The sequence below is a fragment of the Propithecus coquereli genome, unplaced genomic scaffold (assembly GCF_000956105.1).
Source record: "Propithecus coquereli isolate 6110/MARCELLA unplaced genomic scaffold, Pcoq_1.0 Scaffold280, whole genome shotgun sequence".
Classification (NCBI taxonomy): domain Eukaryota; kingdom Metazoa; phylum Chordata; class Mammalia; order Primates; family Indriidae; genus Propithecus; species Propithecus coquereli.
The window spans coordinates 2,073,473-2,096,241 of NW_012148397.1; the positions used below are offsets into that span (position 1 = coordinate 2,073,473).

The window sequence follows — 22,769 nt, forward strand, 5'->3', positions numbered from 1 at the left end:
CAGTACCTCTTGGAGAGGTTCCCTATCAGTACACACAAAGCTCTATGCCAGGCAATTTTTTTTTTTTAAAACAAACGTGGTTTTGGTTTTTCCTTAGATGAATGCAATATAATTTCAGAAGTTATTTCCTTATCGAAGGGCACAGAGGTATTCTCAATCCTTTATTATTGTGACTAGTGCTGCTGTTGAAAACCTTTGGGTCTATCTTTTTGCAAACTTGTGGGAGGTGGCTGTGAGTAGGATGCACTCTCAGAAGTGGAAAGCCAGCAGCAAAGCATGTGCCAGTCTAATGGTCTGATAGCTAGAGGCGGTCGGAGTTTATGTTTCTACCAAGGGTGCGGGAGAACATTCATCTCCAGCGAGTCATTGCGCCGTCAGACTTTGGCTTTTGTTAATCCGATAGATGAAAGACAACAGGAGTGTTTTTGCTTCAATTTGCATTTCTCTATGGGTGTGTTTGAACATCCTTTTACTCATTCTTTTTCTTGAGGTCACGATCCAGTTCTTATTAATGATCAAAACTACCACATATGGCGCACCTGAGCAGGCAAGGCACTGTGCCAACCATTTTAAAGTCACTGTCTCATGTCAGCCTCACATTAGATACATTTTTTGTAAAAGTTTTTTCCTTTCACCCATTCTTGGTTTAGCTATGTCAGTACCACATAGAAGGCAACAACTAAACTCCACCAGCTCTCCCGTTTTGCTCCTGAAGGTCTTTCCGTCCTCACGGCGACTTTGTGTCTGGCGTGTCCTCCGTCACGTGTCGACTTCAGAGTTCGGGCGTGCTTCCCCCATCCCTCTACATGTGCCCAGCGAAGGATTTGGAGCTGTTAACCAGGAAGTGGTTAAAAACCTAGTGATGTTGGGTCAGCCAGCGGCTCACGCCATGTTTTTCTGTCCACCTGCCTTCCTCTCCCTCCTCTTCCTCTCATCCGACCTTCCCACCCAGTCCTACGTGCTGGGCCACCCACTGGTGTTCCGAGCGGGTCCGATGAGACGCCGGTGCTGGAGGGTTCTGTGCACACTGGTCTCTTTCAGCCTCGGAGGTGGTGCCGCCTCCGAGTGTTTTTTTCTCCGTGGCTTTTGGTGACTCACGGCGGAGGCTGGCACAGGGAGAGCAGAGGGAGCCACCCTGGCCGCCACTCCGCGTGGCCGTTGGTCTGGCTCTGAAGTCTGCCTGTCTGTCCATGTGGTCGTGACACGGGAGCCTCCCTCTTGCTCTCCTGCTGTGGGGGGGTTCCTGCCAGGCTCGCGTGGAGCCCCATCTTTCCGGGGGCTGCCCCAGGGCCCTCTGCAGAGAGGAAGTCCGGGTCTGGCCCGGGTTCCTGGTTGCGCTCACCGCTACCTCCCGGGGGCCGAGCCCCGCCGCTCTGTCGACATGTGGGAAACGCCACCTTTCCCTGCTGCTCAGAGGCCTCGAGGGAGTTTTGCCAAAGGCACTTTGACCAAGGTGCCAAGGATAGAGCAGCTAACGCGTTGCGCCAGCCCCGCCCCCCTCCCTTTCCTGTCGCCCACCGCCAGTCCCAGTCGCGTTTCCTGAAGGCAAACAAAGGAGCGACAGAAGCAGAGGAAAGACCGCGGGAGGGGGGGCAGGCGTGGAGAGGGCCCAGCCGGGCAGCGCCAGAGTCATGGGTGTTTTGCTTGGCCCAAGCACCCCGTTGCATTTTTCAGCTTTCCTAGAGCAGGATGGTGGCGGCTGGCATCCGCGGAGAACTCGCTTTGCAGCCTGTGCTTCGGTGAGCACTTCGCGTACCCTGGAGCACTTGCGGCTGCCTGGGGAGCAGGTGCTCTTGGACCCATTTCACAGGTGGGACACTGAGGCCCAGAGAAGTTAAGTAACTTGATTAAAGCAACCCAGCTTGTCAGGCAGGGGTGGCACCAGGGTTTGTAGACCTTCTGTCACTATTTGATGTTGCTTTTCCTTTCTTTTCTTTGTTTTTTTTTTTTTAACCGTGCTATTGAGAGCTGGGGAAATGCAGAAATGGTCCCTTCCCCACCCTGACCACTCATCTTACAATTTAAAAAAATTCAACAAATTTTTAAATTTGTTTTATGGTGGTAAAATATGCATAATGTTTATCACTTTAACCCTTCTTAGGTTTATCGTTCTGTGGGATTAAGTACACGTGCACTATTGTGCAACCATTGCCACCATCCATCTCCAAAATGCCGCCATCATCCAAACAGACTCTGTCCCCATTAAACACTAACTCCCTGTTCCTCCCCGCTTCAGCCCCTGAAAACCACCATTCTACTCTCTGCTCTACGAATGCGATGACTCCAGGTACCTCACATAAGTGGAACGATACACCATTCGTCCTTTGTGTCTGGCTAATTTCACTTAGTATAATGTCTTCAGGGTTCATCTACATTGTAGCATGTGTTAGAATTTCCTTCCTTTTTAAGTCTGAATGACATTCCACCGTATATATCTACCACTTTTCGTTTATCTATTCATCCATCTGTGGACACTTGGGTGGCTTCCACCTTTTGGCTGTTATGAATAATGATACTATGAAAATGAGTGTGCAAATATCGGTTTGAGTCTCTGCTTTCAGTTCTTTTGTGTCTATACCCAGAAGCAGAATCGCTGGATGCCATGGTGGTTCTGTTGAACTTTTTGAGGAACTGCTATCCTGTTTTGCACAGTGGCTGGACATTCCCCCATCCTCGCCGACACTTGTTTTCTTTCTCTGCCCTGCCCTTGCCTCCTTGGCATACACCATTGCATTTGCATAAGCAGGACGTGAACTTACCTTTCTCCCTTGGCCCTCACAGGGAGGGAGGGAGGACTAGGTTGGGCCTCGGAGGTGGGGGGGTGTGCGTGTGGCAGGTGGAGGCAGGTGAGTGGGTCCCGTTAGCACCTTCAGCCCGAATGCACGTGGGCTTCATGGGGCTGATGCTGAGGCTCCTAGGTTGTAGTTGCCGGAGGAGCTGCAGAGTCCCACCTGCAGAGATTCTGATTCTTTCGTCCTGGGCACGGTCTTGGGCATTGGAAATTTTTAAAAAGATTCTACTCTGAAGACAGGGTGGCGGGCTAGGGTTCTCTAGACAGCAATGTCAAATTGGAGCTTGCTCGAGAATCCCCTGGCGGGCTTGTTGAAATGAGGGCTCCACCTCCACAGTTTCTGGGGTGCCGCCCAAGAATTTGCACTGTAACGAGTCCCCAGGTGAGGTAGGTGCTGCCGGCCCGGGAACTGCTTAGGGAAGCTGGACCCTGGAGCCGCGCTGTCTGGTAGGGGAGCCACTCGCCACATGTGGCCATTTAAACTACGTTAATTGAAATAAGGTAAAAAAATAGTTCATCAGCCACACTTGCCACGTCTCAAGGGCTCAGTAGCCTCGTGTGGCTAGTGGCCACAGCGTTGGACAGCACGGATGCAAACATTTCCATCATCCTAGAAAGTTCCACCGGGCAGTGCTGAGGCTGGGCTCTCAGCTCCAACACTGACTCATGGTGTGAATTGGGGTAAATGATGTGATTTCTCTGGACCTCTCTTTCCTCCTGTGTAAGGAGAGAGAATCCCAGTCCCTGCCTCCTAGCGTTGGTGGCGGATCAGTGAGTTCATATCTGAAAGGTGCTTGGACAGAGCCTGGCTTGTGGGAAACACTCAACAAATGCTCATTATTGTCATTGTTGTAAAAGAGCTAGGGGTGGCGGAGGAGTTTGTCCAGTGTCAGGGTGGCACGTAAGTTTCACGGGGCTGCCAGCTTTGATCCTTTGGTAACGGCTGCCTGGGATGCAGCATCGAAGGGCCCTGGGACCCTCCCTGGGCTGAGAAGGGAAGGCACCGTGATTGTTTAGTGCCGCCTGCCCTGGGAGACAGAGGGGCTCTTAGTGGCCCGTTGGGGGAATAGTTTTGTCATCCTTCCCCAAAGGGATTGCCTCGGTTCCTCACCCACTGTCCCAGGTGAGCCCCCAGGACACGTGACCCGAGATGGAGGTTTGTATGCAGGAGGCTGCTGGGCAGCTCGTGGGGAGTCAGCACCTGCCGCCAGCAGGGGAGTCACAGCCGTGGCCTCAGCTGAACCCCTGGGCACGGCCCTGCGGAGCTGGGCTGAATTGAGACCAGGCCCCTGTTCCCGTGCGTGGACCAGGCATCGGACACTGGCTTCTCGGGAAGGGACTGTGACCTTGGGTGAGGCCACTCTCTCTGTTGGTGGCAAGTCCCGGAGAGGGGTGGAGCTGCTGGCATCCTCAGCTCCGGCGCTGGGGACTCAGCACCCTGCGCTGGCCAGATGCGGGAGCGAGGAAGGGGCTTGCCGAGGGGAGTGGGGCGGGGCAGTCCCGGCACTAGAAGCCCAGAGCAGCTCTGGGCCCCCAGCTCTTGCACTCTAAGGTGAGACCTTGGACCCAGGTGGGTTCCCCTGTCCCTGGCGTTCAGATGCTCGTGCCCTGGGTTTGCTCCACTGGTCTCTGAACGGCTGCACTGGCTCCCCAGCCCCGCGGTCTCTCTGTTCCTGGACGTGGGACGTAGTCTTCGCCCTGTTGCAGCCTGGCCTCCCGAGGGGCTCTGACCTCTTCCCTGCTCCCGGGGTGACTCCACTGTGCCGCCAGCTTGGTCCAGCCCCCTCCTGCCTCTCCTGGCATCGCCAGTCCCTGCTGCTCCTCCACCTTCATCCTGTCCTGGCCTGGGCTCCCCCCAGACCACTTCCCTGCCCAGCCAGCCCGCCGGGGCGTTTGCTGCTCTCAACACCTCTCTGTGACAGCCACTGGTGCCGCCCCAGCAGGAGGCGTGGGTGAGGGGCATCTTGCTGGTCAGGGTCTCAGATCGGAGAGGCCGTGGGGACCAGAGATAAGCAGGCCAGAGGAGGGACACTGGCGTGGCCTGGAGTCATGCTGGCCTGACTCCAGGGGCGGCTGCCGGACAGTGACACGCTGCCTCCTTCTGAATGTGACGGCAGAGGCCGAGTGCATGGCATCGGGGAACGGGGCTGTTTTCTGTCCACAGCCCGGGTGGGCTTCCTTTCGTGGCCTCCCTCTCCAGCTCTGCCGGACACTCAGCTCTCCAGCCAGAAGGGTCTGGATCTCGCACCCTCAGCCCACCCCCCAGTCCCACGTCTCTGGGCCTGTCTCGTTGTGGGCGCTGCTCTCGGGAGGCAGTCCTGCTCTCCCCGTTTCCCCGACCGTCCCGCAGCCTGTCTTCTTCCTAGCAACACGGACACACGTGTGTCGTTTGGAAAGTATTTGACATTACGATATAGTCCTTACGTAGATCATGCAGATTCCTTATCAGGGGCGCGGTCATTGCAGGCGGACGGGGCTGGAGTCTGAGAGTAGCAGAGACAAGGTATGAGTCCTCTCCTCGCCTGAGGGACGGAGATGATGAGGGAACCTACCTCGTCACGTGATTTAATCATTAAACGAGTCAATGTGCATAGACGAGGCACCTGGCAGCTCCCGCAGCATGAGCACTGTTTAAATTCCAGCTGCTGTTGCTGCTGTTTCTGTTCTGATCCCTTTTGCCCGGGTCTGCCCTCCCTCCCTGCCTGCCTTTCCAGCTGAGCCTCACCACCTGGCTCAGGAAGGTTTCCGTGACCAGCCGTTCTGCTCCTGTGACTACATGTTTTAGAGTTTGATCCGGATCCAGGCTCAGCCGTGGCCCAGCTCTGACCTTGAGCCGCTCACCCCCGACCCACACCTGTGACACCCACGCCCTTGCTTATTCTGCACCCAGGGGTGGGGGGTCAATCCTGTGTACTTTGTACGGGGCAGAACGTGGCGAGGGTTAGGTAACGTTACCGCCTGGACGACACCAGGGCTGCCTGGCACACAGTAGGTGCTCAGATAGGGTCTGCTCCTTCCCACTTTCCCTCTCTGGCCTTTGGTGACCTCACCTTGCTTTGAACCTCTGTGGTCTTTAAAAAAAAAACAACTTCATTTTCTACTTATTTATTTTGGGGGGATGGGGCGCCGGGGCCCCTCATTTACGCCCCACCTCTCTTGTCACCTCTCTTGTCACTTCACTGTGCCCGGTCACAGCCAAGCTCAACAGGGTCCCCTTTCCCTCTGATTCGGTCAAACCCATCCCTGTGGCTGTGGTTTCGCTGGATCCGAGGCAGGGATGGGGGAATCTCCTTCGTGCATTTGTGCGTGTCTCTAATTAGATGACCAGGCATTTGGCTACCGAAGAGAGTCCTGGTTACTCCAGCCGATTACCGGCACTGTGCTTAGTTTCTTCGCGTTGACATTCAGGGCCCTGGGCAGAAATCGGTCACGTCAGCACCTGCCATGGCCCTTGTGATCCCCGTGGCATTTTGTGTCTGGGCTTATCGGGTCATCTGACACTGTGTTCTGTCCACACCGAGTCTCCTACGTGACCTGCCTCTGTGGCCATGTCCAAAGGGTGGGGACCAGCCTCGTTTATTGGGGTGTCATGTCCACCTCGAACCCAGGGTGTCTTGTTCCTAGTTAGCGCTCAGTGGACAGCCGCTGGCCTGGCTCTCCCATAGAGGGACGCCTGATGGGGTGCTGATGGGGTGACTAGACCCCCCGCTGGGGAGGACCCTCTGGAGTGACAGAGCCGGGGTTTCCCTTTCTTGCAGCATCAGCCTCCGAGAGTTGAAGACCATCTTGCCCCTGGTCAACTTCAAAGTGAGCAGCGCCAAGTTCCTCAAAGATAAGTTTGTGGTAAGTTTTGTAGCTCACCTGGGAATTTTACGAACTCGGGGCTAGTTTGTGCCTCCTGCGTGAAGCCATCATGTGCCTTTGAGTTCCGTGGGATGGTGCCCAAGAAGGTCTTTTGCCTCCCGGGTGGTTCCTAGTCCAGACAGAGAGCTCGTGTGTAGATCTGAGGACCGTGCTCTCAATCCTAGCCCATGATGTAGTCAGTGGAGACCGTGTTTGCTGAGCTGTTTGACTCGGAACACCTGAACTCGAATCTGTTCCCGGCAGTTCAGCATCCCCTGGTTCCCTGACCATCCTGCCGCCCATGCGTGTCTTCTGGAAAATAATATGAAAAAGCTCATTCATTTTCGTACAGATGAGCTCCCAGAAGAGTTAACTTACATTATTGCTTATTAAGCATCCTTTGACCTGCCCCCATTATTCCACACGAGCCCAAGAATGAAGAAAAAAAAAATTGGAAGGGTGGGATTTAAGAAGAGAAGGAAGATGGGAGAAGCATTTACCACTGATGGCTGTGTAACTGAGTTTTGTTTTTTTTTTTCCCCTATCAAGTATTTACTGAGCCAGACATTTTGTAGATATTACCTTGTTTGGTTTCGGGGAAGCCATAGGAGTGTAGTGGTGGTTCTCCCATTTTACAGATAAAGAAACTGAGGGTCTGACAAGGTCAAGGAAATTGCCCAATGTCATAAAGCAGTTGATTGATGCCGAGCTCTGTCTCACCCCAAAGCCTTGGACATATTTCCTTTTTATGCTTTAAAAAATGACATATCTGTATATACCCTGTAAATATGCCTGGATTTGGAAGTCCAAAGAGAGTGTCTTCTGCCTGAAAAAGGAGGAGTTATACATTATGGCTCTTGGGAACTTGGCTAAGACTCTTCCCTTCGGGGGCTCCAGAGAGGGTCCCTGTGAGCATTTTCTCCCAGGCAGGTGAATTAGGAAATGTGTGCATGGTTTTGGTTCAGAGGGATGCGAGTTTGATTTTAGCCAATGTTGTAGAAAAGCCATTTTATTTCTGTAAACAGCATGGAGGCATTCTTACAGTGGACTTCAAAAATCATACGGTCAGGAACACTCATGCACTGTTGGTGGGACTGCAAACTAGTGCAACCTCTGTGGAAAGCAATATGGAGATACCTTAAAGAGATACAAGTAGAAGTACCATTCGATCCAGCAATCCCATTACTGGGCATCTACCCAAAAGAGCAAATGATACTCTATAAGACAGACACCTGCACCTGAATGTTTATAGCAGCACAATTCACAGTTGCAAAGGTGTGGAAACAACCCAAGTGTCCATCAATACATGAGTGGATTAATAAAATGTGGTATATGTATACCATGGAGTACTATTCAGCTTTAAGAAACAATGGTGATATAGCACCTCTTGTATACTCCTGGATAGAGCTGGAACACATTCTACTAAGTGAGGTATCCCAAGAATGGAAAGACAAGCACCACATGTACTCACCATCAAATTGGTATTAATGATCAACACATAAGTGCACATATAAGAATAACATCTATTGGATGTTGGGCAGGGGGAGAGGGAGGAGGGAGGAGGGAGGAGGGGACGGGTATATGCATGCACAAAGAGTGCAATGCGCACCACCGGAAGGATGGACATATTTGAAACTTGGACTTGGGGGGGGCGGGGCAAGAGCAACATACGTAACCTAAACATTACCCCCATAATATGCTGAAATAAAAAAAAAAATGCGGTCACTTTTTTTCTTTTTTTAAATATATTTACAGGAAATGGGTGCACACAAAGATGAGCTCAGCTTCGAACAGTTCCATCTCTTCTATAAAAACCTTATGTTTGAACAGCAAAAATCGGTAAGATGATTCTTGAGCAAATGATCACATGATGTTTCCATTTTCCACATATTTCAAAGTCTGGCATGTTGCTAAGAAACCTGCAAGAACTATTTAATCTCCCTTTCAATCAAGGAAATATAAATGGGAATGACAACATTCCGCTTTCACCTGTGAGATGGCAAAAGTCTTTAACTGTGACAGAACTGTGGGGAAAATGTAGGGCGGTGGAGTTCGAATACCTTCCTGGTAGAAATGGGAATGGCCTAAGTTTGACTGGAATTTGATGTGAGTCTGTTAAAGTAAAAAAGTGCAACTAACTCTACTGTCTTATCTCATCTGAAAGGGAATTTAGCAAATTATTAATTGTGTATGTGTTTCTTCCTTTTATATGTTTATGCATATTTTTATGAAGACATATTTTTTATTAAAATAATAGATTATTTTAAAATTAAGATGCACATACATTTAGACCTGACAGTGGCATTTTGGGGACTGAAAATTGTGTTATGAGATTGTTTATTCCAGCATTGCTTGTGCTGGCTAAATGCTCAGGGCCTGTCGGAATACCCCTCAGTAGAGGTGTAGCTGGTAACTCGTGTCTGTCCATGTTATTCAACATCACGCAGCTGACTGAGAAGCCCACATCGGTTCTGTTTCTGTTGATCTGGGGGGATGTTTGTGATATTTTGTGAGGAAAGCCAGTGGCAGGTTCACACGAGGAGCTAGGTCTGTTTTTTTGCTAAAAAGCACAAAATGCAATAATCTTCTTATATATGTTTGCACGTGTTTTTATGAGCAAGGAAAAAGTATGGAAGAATACATCCCTCACATTTAATGTTGATTTTGTGTGTGCTGGAGAGGTTGGGAAGATGGACAGGAGAGGTAATTAACTTTGCACACCTCGGTTCTCTCTGACTTGTTCCAAGTATTGATAGCATATTACTTTTGCAATTCAAAAGAGTCCCATGAAGCTTAAAAAGCACGGCCATCCTGTGCGATGCACCAAGCACAGTGCCTGGTGGGCAGCACGCACCCAACAAATAGGAGATGCTGCTGCTACTGTCGGGAAAGGGCTCTGCAGGCTGCGAAGGGGCTCCAGGGGGGAGCTGTGGGGGAGCAGGGAGTTTGTGGGACGTGGAGCCAGATGGACCTGTTGTCTCCAAATAGCTGTGTGATCTTGGACAAACCACTGACTGCTCCTAGCCGCAGTCTTCTCGTCTGTGAAACGGGAAGGGGGTAATACTCCACCCACTGGATGCTGGGAAGGACTGAATGAGAGACTAGGAGTTGCGAGTGCAGGCATTTTTAAGTGATGGATGTGAGTGGTGCTGGAAGACAGTTATTGATTGCCTTCTGCATGCGGGGCTGCAGGCTGGCCCCATGGTGAGGCTGCTTGATGGGTGACCACTGACCGTGGGCTTGGGGTATAGCCGAGGTAGAGAAATGGGAGGAGCATTTTCTATCTGCTTACATTGGGGGAAAACACATTTTATGGAGTAAAGAATTCAATTGCAATGTGTTCACTTTTTCACATATATGATAATTAGTTCTTGGTTTGCCAAATAGAGTAGAAAGATTGTGGGCTTGGGAGTTGGAAGGGCCGAATTCTAGCCCCAACTTGACGTTTAACTGACCGAGCGATGTTGGGGGAGGCATCTGCTTCCTCTCACTCAGCCTTCTCTGCGATGTGAAGGTATTAAATCAGATCAATGGTTATAAAACTTTTAAAGCTATATAATCCCTGTCTTTAAATATTTTTTTTTTGAGACAGAGTCTCACTGTGTTGCCCGGGCTAGAGTGCCATGGCGTCATCCTAGCTCACAGCAACCTCAAACTCCTGGGCTCAAGCGATCCTCCTGCCTCAGCCTCCCGAGTGGCTGGGACTACAGGCACGCGCCACCATGCCCGGCTAATTTTTTCTATGTATTTTTAGTTGTCCAATTAATTTCTTTCTATTTTTAGTAGAGACGGGGTCTCGCTCTTGCTCAGGCTGGCTTCGAACTCCTGAGCTCAAACAATCCGCCCGCCTCGGCCTCCCAGGGAGCTAGGATTACAGGCGTGAGCCACTGCGCCCGGCCGGTTATAAAACTTTTAAAGCTATGTAATTCCTGTCTTTAAATATTAAACCTTAACAAACACCTGTGCTTCATAAAAGCTGATAAAAATACTGTTTTAGGTTAAAATCTCTAACTTTTATTTATAGTCAGCCCTTGAGAACAATGAAAATATTTTGACGACTGTATACCTATGAAATTTGGAATGATGACAATTGCTGTCTTACGCAATTGACCAGGACTGAGAAAAGATTGATTCACTCGAGACTAGTAGTTGCAAATAACAGTTTTTATGATAATTTGCCCTGAAATTTCAGGACGCTGTTCTGTCGGAGAGATGGCAGGCAAAAACTGAGAATAAGGTTTCTTATTCTCAAATGCTATCTTACCTGCTAGCGTAGGTGCGGGTCCACTGATGTTCTCCCCTGTGATAAAATTCACATAAGATATATTTCAACCTGTACTTTTAATTATGCTTCTTTTTGAGGCTAGTGTGTGTGTTTGCATTTGTGAGGAGAGAAAGAAATCAGAGTTTTGCAGTGTTCCGGAACCCTCTGGGGTACCCTAGGCTGCCCAGTGTGGAACTTCATATGGGAAAATTGCAGCTGTGCCAAAGGTTGCCCCCTGGTGGTCAGAATGCCACATTGCGCCTATAGCTGGTTGTACTTGGCTGATCTGTGGTTTAAATAGCTTAAAAATTAATTGCCTACATTTAAAACTTGGGAGATTGTTTATTAAAATCCAGATTTTTGGCTCCTCTTGAAAAAAATTGTAATTTGGCTATAAATGGGTCACAGTTCCCCATGGAACTGTCCGCGTTCTCTGCTCATTTATGTTACCTACCCGACCCCAAAGAAGTTTGAGTTGGCAACTGTATAATCTCCACTGTTCCCGGGTATAGCTCTCCAATCTGGCCGCTGCATTTTTCAAGTAAATGACAGAATTTGAATAACAAAGTCCCAACCTATATAAATAGTTTCCGTTGCTCTTGTGTAGGTCAATGCCCGTCCCCTAACCTGTTAGCAGATTGTTTATGTCCTGAGCTCCTGGTTGGAAGAAAAGGGCAGAGCAAAGTGTTAGCCTTGTGACCCGGGGGAAGGGGGGCCCGCTAGGGCCTGGATTTCTCAGGCTTCTGGGGCAGACAGAGCTGTTTGTGGTGACTCATGGTCCCCAGACCTAAATTCAGGGAGTGGGTTCGCGCCTACCAGTAGTGAGTGGTTTCCAACGTGAGGTTGCCAGTTCCTCCTTGTGTCTAACCACCTGCCTATGCGGCAGCTCTCAAGCCTCAAAGTTTCCAAAAGTTTGGTGGCAGCTGGAAGATAAGAAATTTAATTTCGTGTGTGTCTCTGGGTGATGGGATAGACCTCTAACTAGGCTGTAATAACAATATTCTTAATGAAGACGACAGCTAAATTGCATTAGGTGGGCTGTATGCTGTGCTGAGCATTTTACATACATTTAATTCTCCTCAGAGCCCTATGAAAGAGGTGCTGTTATTATCCCCATTTTATGGATGAAGAAACTGAGGCTCAGAGAAGTTACTTGTTGGAGCTCACACCACTGATGAGTTACAGCGCTAGGGTTTGAGTTCTCCTGCCCAGCTTCGATACACAGCCACTGAATACATCTTAATGTTTGAAACTTTTGTATGACGGAAGATTTCAAACATAAATACAAGTAGAGGGAATAGCATGATGAACCCGCACGCACCATCAGCCAGCTCCAGCAATTACCGGCTAGTTCATGCCCTCCCCCACGCCCCTGTTCTCCTATGATTTGGAAGCAAAAGTCACACGTTGTATGACTTCATCCCTCAATATCGTAACTTAATCAGACCTGCAAAGCCCCCCGTGGTTAGAGCATGCATCAGATAAAAATAGAAGATGCTTACAAATAAAAATAGAAGTGACAATTCTACCAGCCTACCTGTGGTTGTACCCGTGACTATGCATTCAGTAAGAAGTCGAGTGATTATTCTTCCAGATTTTGTGTGGTGTGAGTATGCAGGAAGGGAGTGATTGGCATCCTGTGATGGTATTTTGGTGGAGGAGCTCAGGGCAGGAGCAGCCTGTCCTAGTGGGCAGCGGCTGGGGGAGAGGACAGTCCCCAGCGCAGAAGCCAGGATCTCTGGTTAGCTCTTCTGTCACTGCGATCTTGCCCTTGGCTGTCTAGAACCAAATGGTTCCTACAACCTGCTCAGTGCCAGCCAGGGAGTGTTATGAGTGTCATGGCTCCCAAAGGGCATCTGCTCCCAGCCACCTGGGAAAACTCCCTTCCTTGACCTCAGGTGGCCCTCGGTGCCCTGGGCCGTGCGACTGCGGCCCCTCCCTGTGGCATGCGTGTTCCTTTCTCTGTTCCACCTGGCAACTTCCTCTTCTCCTGGGGCCCAACTCAAAGGTGACATATTTCCCTGCAGCCTCTTAGCTCTAAGAGAAAACTTCTTTGTCCATAATTTTAGTCATTCATCCAATAAGCGTTTGCATGACCCAAGAGGGCACAGTGGTTGACAAAACGGATGTCTCCTCTGACCTTGCTGACCCTTCTGGCTCTTGGAAGCATCTGTGTCCTCGTGGCTCCTCCCCTCCATCATTCCAGCTCCCTGAGTGGGGGAGGGGGCGGAGCTTTTTCTGTGCTTCATTGAAGGGAATATAAAGGAATGAGCCACTTAAGAACTGTAGTTGGGGTGTTCAGTAAGGGTGGGCCACAAGCTGGGCTCGAGGCCAGGAGTCTGAGATCATCCTACGCAATATAGCAAGACAGCAAGACCCTGTCTCTACAAAAAATTAAAAAATTAGCTGGGTGTGGTGGTGCATGCCTGTAGTCCTAGCTGCTTGGGAGGCTGAGGAGGGAGGATCACTTGAGCCCAGGAGTTTGAGGTTGCAGTGAGCTACGATGATGCCACTGCACTCCAGGCTGGGTGACAGAGCCTGATTCCATCTCTTAAAAGAAAAGAAAGAAATAGCTCACTCTGGGAGGCTGAGGATGGTGGATCGTTTGAGCTCAGGAGTTTGAGACCAGCCTGAGCAAGAGCGAGACCCCGTCTCTACTAAAAATAGAAAGAAATTAATCGGACAACTAAAAATATATAGAAAAAAATTAGCTGGGCATGGTGGCGCATACCTGTAGTCCCAGCTATTTGGGAGGCTGAGGCAGGAGGATCGCTTGAGCCCAGGAGTTTGAGGTTGCTGTGAGCTAGGCTGACGCCACGGCACTCTAGCCCAGGTAAGACAGTGAGACTCTGTCTCAAAAAAAAAAAAAAAGAAAGAAATAGCTGTGCTGTAAATTACAGATAAATGAAAGGAAGTACTTCTGAGTTTGCCATTTAAAAGAATGTCTCACCCTTTTGGGTGACCTACTTCTTTGAGATGCTGATTAACGTGTAGGTCACCTTCCCAGGAAAAAGAAAAACCCTTGCACAAACTGGTGTGAGAGGCCTGTGGGTTCCCTTTCTAGCATTGGTATCCACAGGTCATCCGGGCTCCAGGTCGTTTGGCAAGAGCATCTGGGTCACCTGTTTTATATCATTAGCGTTTATCACGTGCTAGTGGCTACATTTCCATTTCTGCCTGGGATTATTCAAATGCTTGTCCATTCACAGGGTCATCAAAGATTGTTAAAGTAATGCTACCTAACCAGGAATGGACAGGACGTGTGTGTGTGTGTATGTGTATGTGTGTGTGCGCGCGTGCGTGCGTGCGTGCGATCGTACCGTGCTCAGCAGACGAGCTGGTGCAGGTAGAGGCCGGGAGGAGGGGGCTGCACGGCCCTGCCTGGCTCCTCCATCGTGTGAGTACCGCGTCAGCGGGCCATGGAGAGTAGAGCCGCGGCTGTCCGACATGTCTGTCTTCCTCTTGAATGCAAAGATTAAGAATGCCATCCTTGAGATATTAAAGATTTGGAATGTAGCTGTGAGGTATAGGAAAGGGTATGTGTACGCCAGCGGAGGTGCGTCTCAACTGCATTGAGAGTAACCGGGCAGGATTTTTCAGTTAATGTGCCCAGCCCATGCATAGGCGCTTTCTCTCCCAGGAGTCTGCCCTGCAGAAAAACTCGCTGATGTGGGCAAATATGTATATATATATGTCTCTCTCTCTCTATATATATGTATGTCTATTGATATACACACACATACACACACACGGGAATTTAAAAAATAATACTGGGTATAATAGAAAATTCAAATGACATGCAAATTATGGAATACAGTGTGGTTTTTCAAAGGAGCGAGGCAGGGCTATTCGAGGTTGCAGAATAATGTCAAGTTTGAAGAGCAGTAGCAAAAAGTTGCAAGATGTACGTAATGTGACACAATGTGACGAGGTATTATTAAAGGAATACTCATAAAACAAATGCTAGAAGGGAGTGATCGCTTCTCAAGAACAGGACTGGGGTGGGGGGTGAGGGAGACGTCTGTCTTTTGTTTCCCGAGTTTCTGTTATATTTGGCTATTCGCACCTAGCGCAGATTACAGCGATAACTTTTTAACGACAGCAATCTCTTCATTTGCATTAAGTGATTTGTCTCATGTTCTCACGTGTGTGTGTGTTTCCTTCTGCTTTCCATTTCAGATTCTTGATGAATTCAAAAAGGATTCCTCGGTGTTCATCCTGGGGTGAGGAGCCTCGTGTGTGGTGGTGTCCGGGGCGGCCATGCGGGACCCGGGGGCCCTCGGGGCCAGATGGCCTCCAGGAGCGGGTGTCCATGTGCAGTTATTGATGTCCACAGAGACAGGGCCCCTGTTGGGGGATTGGCCATCCCACGCCTGTGGCATGGGTAGAGATGAACAGCAGCGACGGGGTTTGGAGTGTTTGAGGATGGTCCGGAAGGTTCCGTAGAGAAGCCTGCGTGCCTCAGGACTTCCTGTCCCAGAGCGTACCTCATGGAACATGACAGGTTGATAGCTTTTTTACAGAAAATAAAGAAATGTTAATGGCCAAGTAAGTCTGGGAAATTCCTGAGTAAGCAGGTTTAACTGAATTAAAATGAGTTAAAATGCTTCACATGGCGTTTGGCACGCCTCATGGGTTCATAAGTAGTAATATGATTACTAGAAAGTCAGTGCTGCAGGACTTGTCAGGACCTTTCCTATGCTTCACGATTCGCCAAGTGGGGCATTTATGAGATGTTCTGTGTTTCCTGAGCCTATCTGAGATGTGTTGGCCACGGAGTTAGTGGCGCCTGGAACGTGATCTGTGGTGCTTGGACCCAGCCCTCATTGATGAGCAACTGTTCCCTCTGGCACTTTCTAAACTAGAAATCCGAAAACGCCAAAGTAGATATAGAACAAATCTAATTTTTAAGTAGTATTTTAACGAAAAGCTTAGTGTTAGACCATGAGGCCGACGGGAAATATCCTTATTATTAAAGACCACGAGTGCTGGACCCTGAGTGTTTATTAAAGGGAGAAAGTTTAAGGCATGTTTTATCCACTGTGATATTTTTGAAAGATTTCTTTTCCCTGCCCCTCTGCAAATACTCAGGGACACGTGCGCCAGCTGTTTCTCCCCATCAGCTGGGAGTGTGGGGTTCATCTGGCCCCTAATCCTGCATCAGAGCCCTGGGTGGACTGTGGCTCCCTGGGTGTGTGTGGTCCCTTCAGCTTTGTCCCCCGGGGTCTCCCTGAATGGGTCACACAGCTGGCCCTGCCCCAGCACAGGCCGCCTGACTTCCCTTTCTCCCTCCCTCCCTCCCTCCTGCCACCCTTCCCCCTCCTCTCCTCCCGCTCTGTCTCTCTTGTCCTTTAGGCCTTTGCATATGGCGCTCCCTTGGCCCACACCCTTTCCCTCCTGGCCAGCCCTCCTCATCCTCTGGAACTCGGTCAGGTGCTCCTTCCTCCAGAGCCTCTCTGACCTCCGGGTCTGGGGCCCTCTCGGCTGTCCCGTGGGGCCCCTCATCCCGCTTGCTGCACCGCGTCTCCATGGCCTTCCCCAGCCGTGCTCCGCGAGGTCTCTGCAGACCTGGAGCGCGCCAGAACCGCCCTCTGAGATTCTGGTGTCCCAGCCCCTCTTTGAATCACCGTGGGTCGGGGACATTGTCTCACTCCCCACGTCTCCCCGCCAGCCAGCCGGGTACCTGGCATGGTGGAGGGTCGGTGGGACGCTCTGGGTGGCAGCCTGCCCTGTCGGCCGGCGTCGCCTCTCGACTCCCCTGTCGGACATGTGTGTCTCTAACCGCCATCCCTTTCCCTGAGGACAGGAACACTGACCGGCCGGACGCCTCCGCCATTCACCTGCACGACTTCCAGAGGTTTCTCCTACATGAGCAGCAGGTGAGAGAACAGCCGGGCTTGGGGGTGGCAGGCGGGATGCTGCCCAGGACAATTCTCACCTTCCCGCTACCCGTGTTCCCCTGTGCACCTGTGTCCACGGAACGACGGTCGTCTGACTGATGCCGGATACCTCAGCCTGCTGTCCGGGGCCACTTACACTCAGGGGCGAGGGCAGCCTCCTGCCTCTTTTTAAGGCACACACTGAGGAAGGGGAAGAATGGGAATATTCTGGGGCAGGGCAGCAGGGCGAGGGCCTGAGGACGGGGAGGCCGCCATCTGGCTGGCTTTAGCTCCTCCAGCATCAATTCAGGTGTGGCCTCCCGGAAGCTGCCCCCCGAGTGATGGGAGGACGTGACTAGAAGGACCGAGCCTGCAGCCCCTGGGCGATAAAGTAGCGCAGCCGTCCGTAAACAGGTGGCACGAGGCCAGTCTCCCTGCATGGTGTTGGCATACGGCTCCGCCCGGCTGCAGAGTCGGAGTTTTGTGATGGGCAGTGACGATGTCCCCAGCGACACTGGGCAGTGTCTGGGGAAATTGTCGATCTTTGGTTGTCGCCACTGGAGGATGCTACTGGCGCCTGGCGATAGAGGCCAGGGATGCCACTGAGCATCCTACAGCGCACAGGGCAGCCCCCACGACAGGGCGTGTCCAGCCCCAAGTGTCCACGGTGTGAGAGCGAGGTTAGCCTGAAGTCCTCTACCGCAGGGGGTCCCCCAGCCTGTGTTGAGTTGTGTAATTATTTCATTGTATATTACGATGTAATAACAATAGAAATAAAGTGCACAATAAACGTAATGCGCTTGAATCATCCCAAAACCATCCCCGCCTCCCCGGTCCGTGGAAAGATCGTCTTCCATGAAAATGGTCCCCTGGTGTCAAAAAGGTTGGGGACCACTGCTCTACTGGCTGCATAGCCTTGCACCGGTAGCTTAGCCTTTCTGGGGCCCGGTTTCCTCCTCTTAATGGGGAATAGAGCCCTTACCTCTCAGAATGGTGCGTAGATCTCTGTGTGTATGTGTATGAGTACATATATGCATGAATATTTACATATTTAGAATTTTTATTTATATCATTCTAGTCTCAGTTATTTTTTTACCCATTTTGTTTTTTAAAAAACAGACTTTATATTTTAGAGCAGTTTTGGATTTGTAGCAAAATTAAGTTCGCGTACTTTCACAAAAACTTTGTGTTGCAGAACATTTCAGACATATGCAAAAGTGGACTGGTGTCATGAACCATCGTGCACCCATGACTCAGACTAAAAATTACGAACATTTGCCAGTTTTATTTCACCTACTTCTGTGTCCGTACGCATATGTCTCCCTCCCCTTCCCCCTTCCTCATTTCTCTGCTGGAGAATTCTAAAGCAACCCCAGATTTTGTATCATTCTGTTTGTAAATGCTTCCATATGTCTCTCTCTCAGATGAGGACTTATTTAAAAAAACAAAAAACATAGCCATGGTACTCCTATCACACCTCACAGAATTGACTATAATTGCTTAATGTCATCCAATACCCAGCCCGTGCTCAGATGCTGTTGACTGCAGAGAAACGAAGGAGTAGGGGAGGCGCGTGTTGTGGGAGGCCAGCACACGGGGTGGGGGTGCAGGCGGTGGCGGGAGCTGCCCCGCTACGTTTGTAAATGGCTAAGGAGGAGGTTGATGCGGGCTATAGGCCTTGTGCCATCCTAGCGTGGCGGCTGAACGAAAGTGGCCAAAAGAAGGCTTATTTGCCCAGCCTGAGACTACGACTGAGGGGGAGGGCAAATGAAGGTGATACATTGGTTTTATTGGGCACAATTACACTCTAGGTGCTGTGCTGGTGGTACAGTGAAGTAGAGAGAGATGCATGTGCTTTTTTCTTTTTTCAGCATGCGTTTCCTTGCACCGAATGATTCAGTTTCGTAGGAAGTGATCAAAGTGAAATTGGTTAAATTCTTGGGGACAAGTAGCCAGCCTTACATCCTAGAATTCACCACCTGGCAGGCTGACTGGGGAGAATAGATTTAGTGCCCCCTAGTGGTGATGAACTTTATTTACAGGGAGAATCACGGGCTCCACATGCCCCACCCCCTGCAACCCTGCCTCTCAACCCCCCTAGCTGGCCCCTTTGCTGGGCAGCCCTTGGAGATCAGGGATGTGGGGCCAGGAGGGACGTGCAGGAGCTCTCCCTGCATCTGGGCAGTTAGGACCCAAGCAGCCTGTGAGCATCTGTGTGGCATCTGCTTTGGGGTAACAGGTGCTCATATGGAATAATCACCGCAGCTTGTGGTGTGCAAATTGGTACAACTTTTCTAGAAAGCACGTTGGCTATATGCAATTAAAATGAAAACTTTAAAAAAAGGTTTATATCTTAATTAACTAGTTGCCCTCCTAGGCACTTATCCTAAGGAAGTAATGATCTCATTTTTAATAGCAATGAAAACTTGGAACTAATCTAAATTTCCATTAGAGGATTGACTAAATACGCCACAGTAAGCCCTGGGCTGGATGGATGGTGGGATCAGAACTGGATGTGCCTGGATTCAGTCTGAGGCTCTCGACTGGGTCCAAATAGATGTATTTTTTGATGCTAGAATATTGGCATTTTAATCTCCTTCAGGCAAAAGATTTCTTTCTTCAGAGCCAGTCCAGTTCTAGGTTATGTTAGCTGAGTATCCATGCCTTTTGATAAATGCAAAAGCTTTGCAGGGGGAGGGAAAGAGGACACTTCCAGACTCTTTGGGGCATCAGCTAGGCCAGGCAAGGTGTTTACATTGAATATCCTGCAATTTGGGACTCATGTTGTAATATTCAAAGATTTTAACCCCTCTGTATTCAAATGAACTCGCTGTGCCCCAGCCTCCTGGCTGTCTTGTGTCCCTGGTCCAGGAAGATTTGCAGGAGTTACCAGCTCGCTCGTTGCGGTCTTGCACCCATGTGCCGGTGAGGCTGCTACTTCACCACCGCTTTTGTGTCTGCTGTTAACGCTTTTCATTCTTTCAGACATCCTCATCTGACTCTGCCCATCCAACCACACACACACGTCTGGCAGCATGTTTGCTTTCATTCTTCATGAAGGTGGAGGTTTTAGAATACGCGAAACCCAGAAAGCATTAGTCAAAGTTGGGTCTGTGGGTCATGTTTCATCCCCTTTGCCTGTGACTATTTGGGGTTTCAGGGCATGGAGAGGAAAACCATAAGGTGAGTTTACATGATGTATTCTGTTTCTAAAGGGATTCCGAAATTTCTAGGACTGTGCAGAAGCTGTTTTGAGCCGGTCAGGAATATTTCAGATATTATCGACCTTGCTTGGCTGTCCTCTTGAAGAGTGGGCAGTAGATTCGATTCCATGTTGGTTTTCCAGAGTTTGTTTATTTGCTGACTCTGCAGCCTGTGAGCAGTGTGATTGTTGTGACATTCCTGAGCCTCTGCTTCCTTGTCTCTAAAATGACGATGACAACATATGACTTGCGGGGGTGTCGTATGGACTAAGCAAGATGACTGGAGGAGGAGGAGGATCATTTGCACAAGCTGCCATCATTTGAGCACTTTCTATGTCCCAGGTGCTGTGTTCAGCACATAACCTTATTTCATGCAGTCCCTTGCAGAAACCCTGTGCAGTAGATACTATTATTATTCCTATTTCAGGATAGGGAGGCACAGAGAGCGTATGTAACTTGCCCAAGATCACCCAGGTGGAACGAGAGGCCAAGCCAGGTATGGCCGTGGCAGGCTGACGGAATCACTGTGCCCACTGGCTGCTTCGTGCTAACAAACCTGAAGAACTGGCATAGGGCAGGAGTTGGCAAACTATGGCCTGCAGGCCAAGTACAGCCTGCCACTTGTGTTTGTAAACAAAGTTTTATTGGAATGCAGTCATGCCCATTTGCCTAGGTATCATCTACAGCTGCTTTTGCGCTACAAGAGCAGCGTTGAGTGGCTGCAACAGACACCATATGGCTCGCAGAGCCCAAAATATTTACTCTCTGGTCCTTTGCAGAAAATATCTGCCGACCCTGGGCAGAGGGCGGTGCACAGAATGAGGCCTCGACATGTGGCACGTGCTTGCAAATGGATTCAGAATTGGTGGACGCTTTGGTCTTTGATTTCAACTGGGCGGACCCTGACAGGAAGAGTTTTGTCGGTTCTCTTTTTGGTGATTCCTAATTCTCTCTGTCATTTTCAGGAGCTCTGGGCTCAGGATCTGAACAAAGTCCGTGAGCGGATGACAAAGTTCATCGACGACACAATGAGGGAAACCGCGGAGCCTTTCTTGTTCGTGGACGAGGTGAGCGGGCTGGGGTCGTTGTCGAGGGGTCACGGCTTTTGGACTCGCCTGTGTCTTCCGAGGTTTGTTTTCTGTTTCTCTTCCCTTGGACGGCTTTGCTGTGAGATGTTAGACCTGGTTTCGGGTTACTGCGGTCTTTCGTTTTTCTCGTTCTTCTCTGTTGACTTTGTTGCCTGCGTGTGTTCCGATGTCGCCACTAGAGGGCGTCTGCCACCAGGGAGAGTCAAATTGTCACAAATTAGCACAGAAACGAAATTCAAAGATGCCAGCAGTTGAAATGGTTGCACTCGGCCTTGTACAGGGCAGGAGGCAGGTGGGACTCAGGGGCACTGGGAAGCACCTGCCCAGGTGAGGTTGCTCCCCGACAGCAGAATGTAGCCTCAGGTCACTCAAGCATCTGATTTATTTTTTTAAGGGGCTAGGAGTTGGGATATGAAATTTCCTGCCTTTTCAACATTCTGGTACTGATAATGTTCTCTTTCTTAAGTTGGGTAGTGAATTCACCAACGTTCATGCACTATGATGCCTTAAAACTTACATCTGGTATGCATAAACGCTTGTAGTAGCCAATATTTTAGGAAAAACATTGAAAAGGAAAATGTTGTCTAGGGCAGAAACGTGTCAGTGCAGCCTGTTGCAGTCGGAGGCTTCTGCGCTGACAACGTGGGTAACTGAGGTGTGGGGACCGTCTGCTGATGTCACGAATCAGAGATGCTCTCTCCCCGGGTGGGCACAGGCTGGAAACAACTGAACACTGTCCCTCCCGTCAGCATGAGGATCCGGTCTTTGTGTTTGGCTTCTTTTAGTTCCTCACCTATCTGTTTTCACGAGAAAACAGCATCTGGGATGAGAAGTATGACGTGGTGGACATGCAGAACATGAACAACCCCCTGTCTCATTACTGGATCTCCTCGTCGCATAACACGTGAGTTTCACTGGGCAGGCAGATGGGGCAGGCAGAACCGAGAGCGACGAGGCGGCTGCTCTGGCGCACTGTTCTGGCCAGGCCCGTGCGAAGTGGGCAGAGAGTGTAGTGCCAAGTTGCTCAGACTAGAATCCAAAAAAGCTTCTGGAAGCAGTGGGGGAACACACCTCCCTTTCCCAGTTGGCATTGCAGCAATAACGATCCTTTTTCTGTGGCCCTGTAAAACTCATCAGCAAACCTAGTTTTTCATGGTTTGAGTATCTCATAGTGACTACAGCGAGGCAATTCAGTGAATCATTAAACTGACATTTACAGAGTGTCTGCGCCAGACCCGCTGCCTGGTAGATGCTGGGGACACAACAGTGAACAGGCAGGGACCCCATCCTCATATACAAGGCCTCCATTGCATTTTAACTATGGACAGGAGTCATTGAGGGGAGAGCAGGGGATAAGGTAAGGAGGAATGTTTCACATGGAGGAACAGCATGTGCAAAGGTCCTGGGGCAGGAGCAGCCATGGAGTCTGTTCAGGCTGGAGTGTAGAATCCAGGACAGTGGTGTCAGGAGAGGAGGCTGGCAGGGCCAGCTTGAGCAGGATCGTAGAAGTCATAGTGAGGGCAGTGGGGAGAAAGTAGTGACTTTTTTTCTTTCTTTTTGAGATAGGGTCTCACTCTGTCACCCAGGCTGGAGTGCAGTGTCATGACCATAGCTTACTGCAGCCTTGAACTCCTGGGCTCAAGCCATCCTCCTGCCTCAGCCTCCCAGGTAGCTGAGACTACAGGAATGTGCCACCATGCC

The 22,769-nt window shown here is 50.1% G+C and overlaps 1 protein-coding gene across 1 annotated transcript in view; it reads left to right on the top strand.

The window, feature by feature from the left end:
• The window catches only part of PLCG2 (phospholipase C, gamma 2 (phosphatidylinositol-specific)), a 140,317-nt gene that overhangs the window by 61,587 nt on the left and 55,961 nt on the right, over nt 1-22,769 (top strand). Inside the window, exons 4-9 of the mRNA XM_012648218.1 lie at nt 6,528-6,634; nt 8,390-8,473; nt 15,078-15,121; nt 16,705-16,777; nt 20,946-21,047; nt 21,854-21,972. Coding sequence (XP_012503672.1) covers nt 6,528-6,634; nt 8,390-8,473; nt 15,078-15,121; nt 16,705-16,777; nt 20,946-21,047; nt 21,854-21,972 — 529 coding nt within the window. The remainder of the gene's footprint in view (nt 1-6,527; nt 6,635-8,389; nt 8,474-15,077; nt 15,122-16,704; nt 16,778-20,945; nt 21,048-21,853; nt 21,973-22,769) is intronic.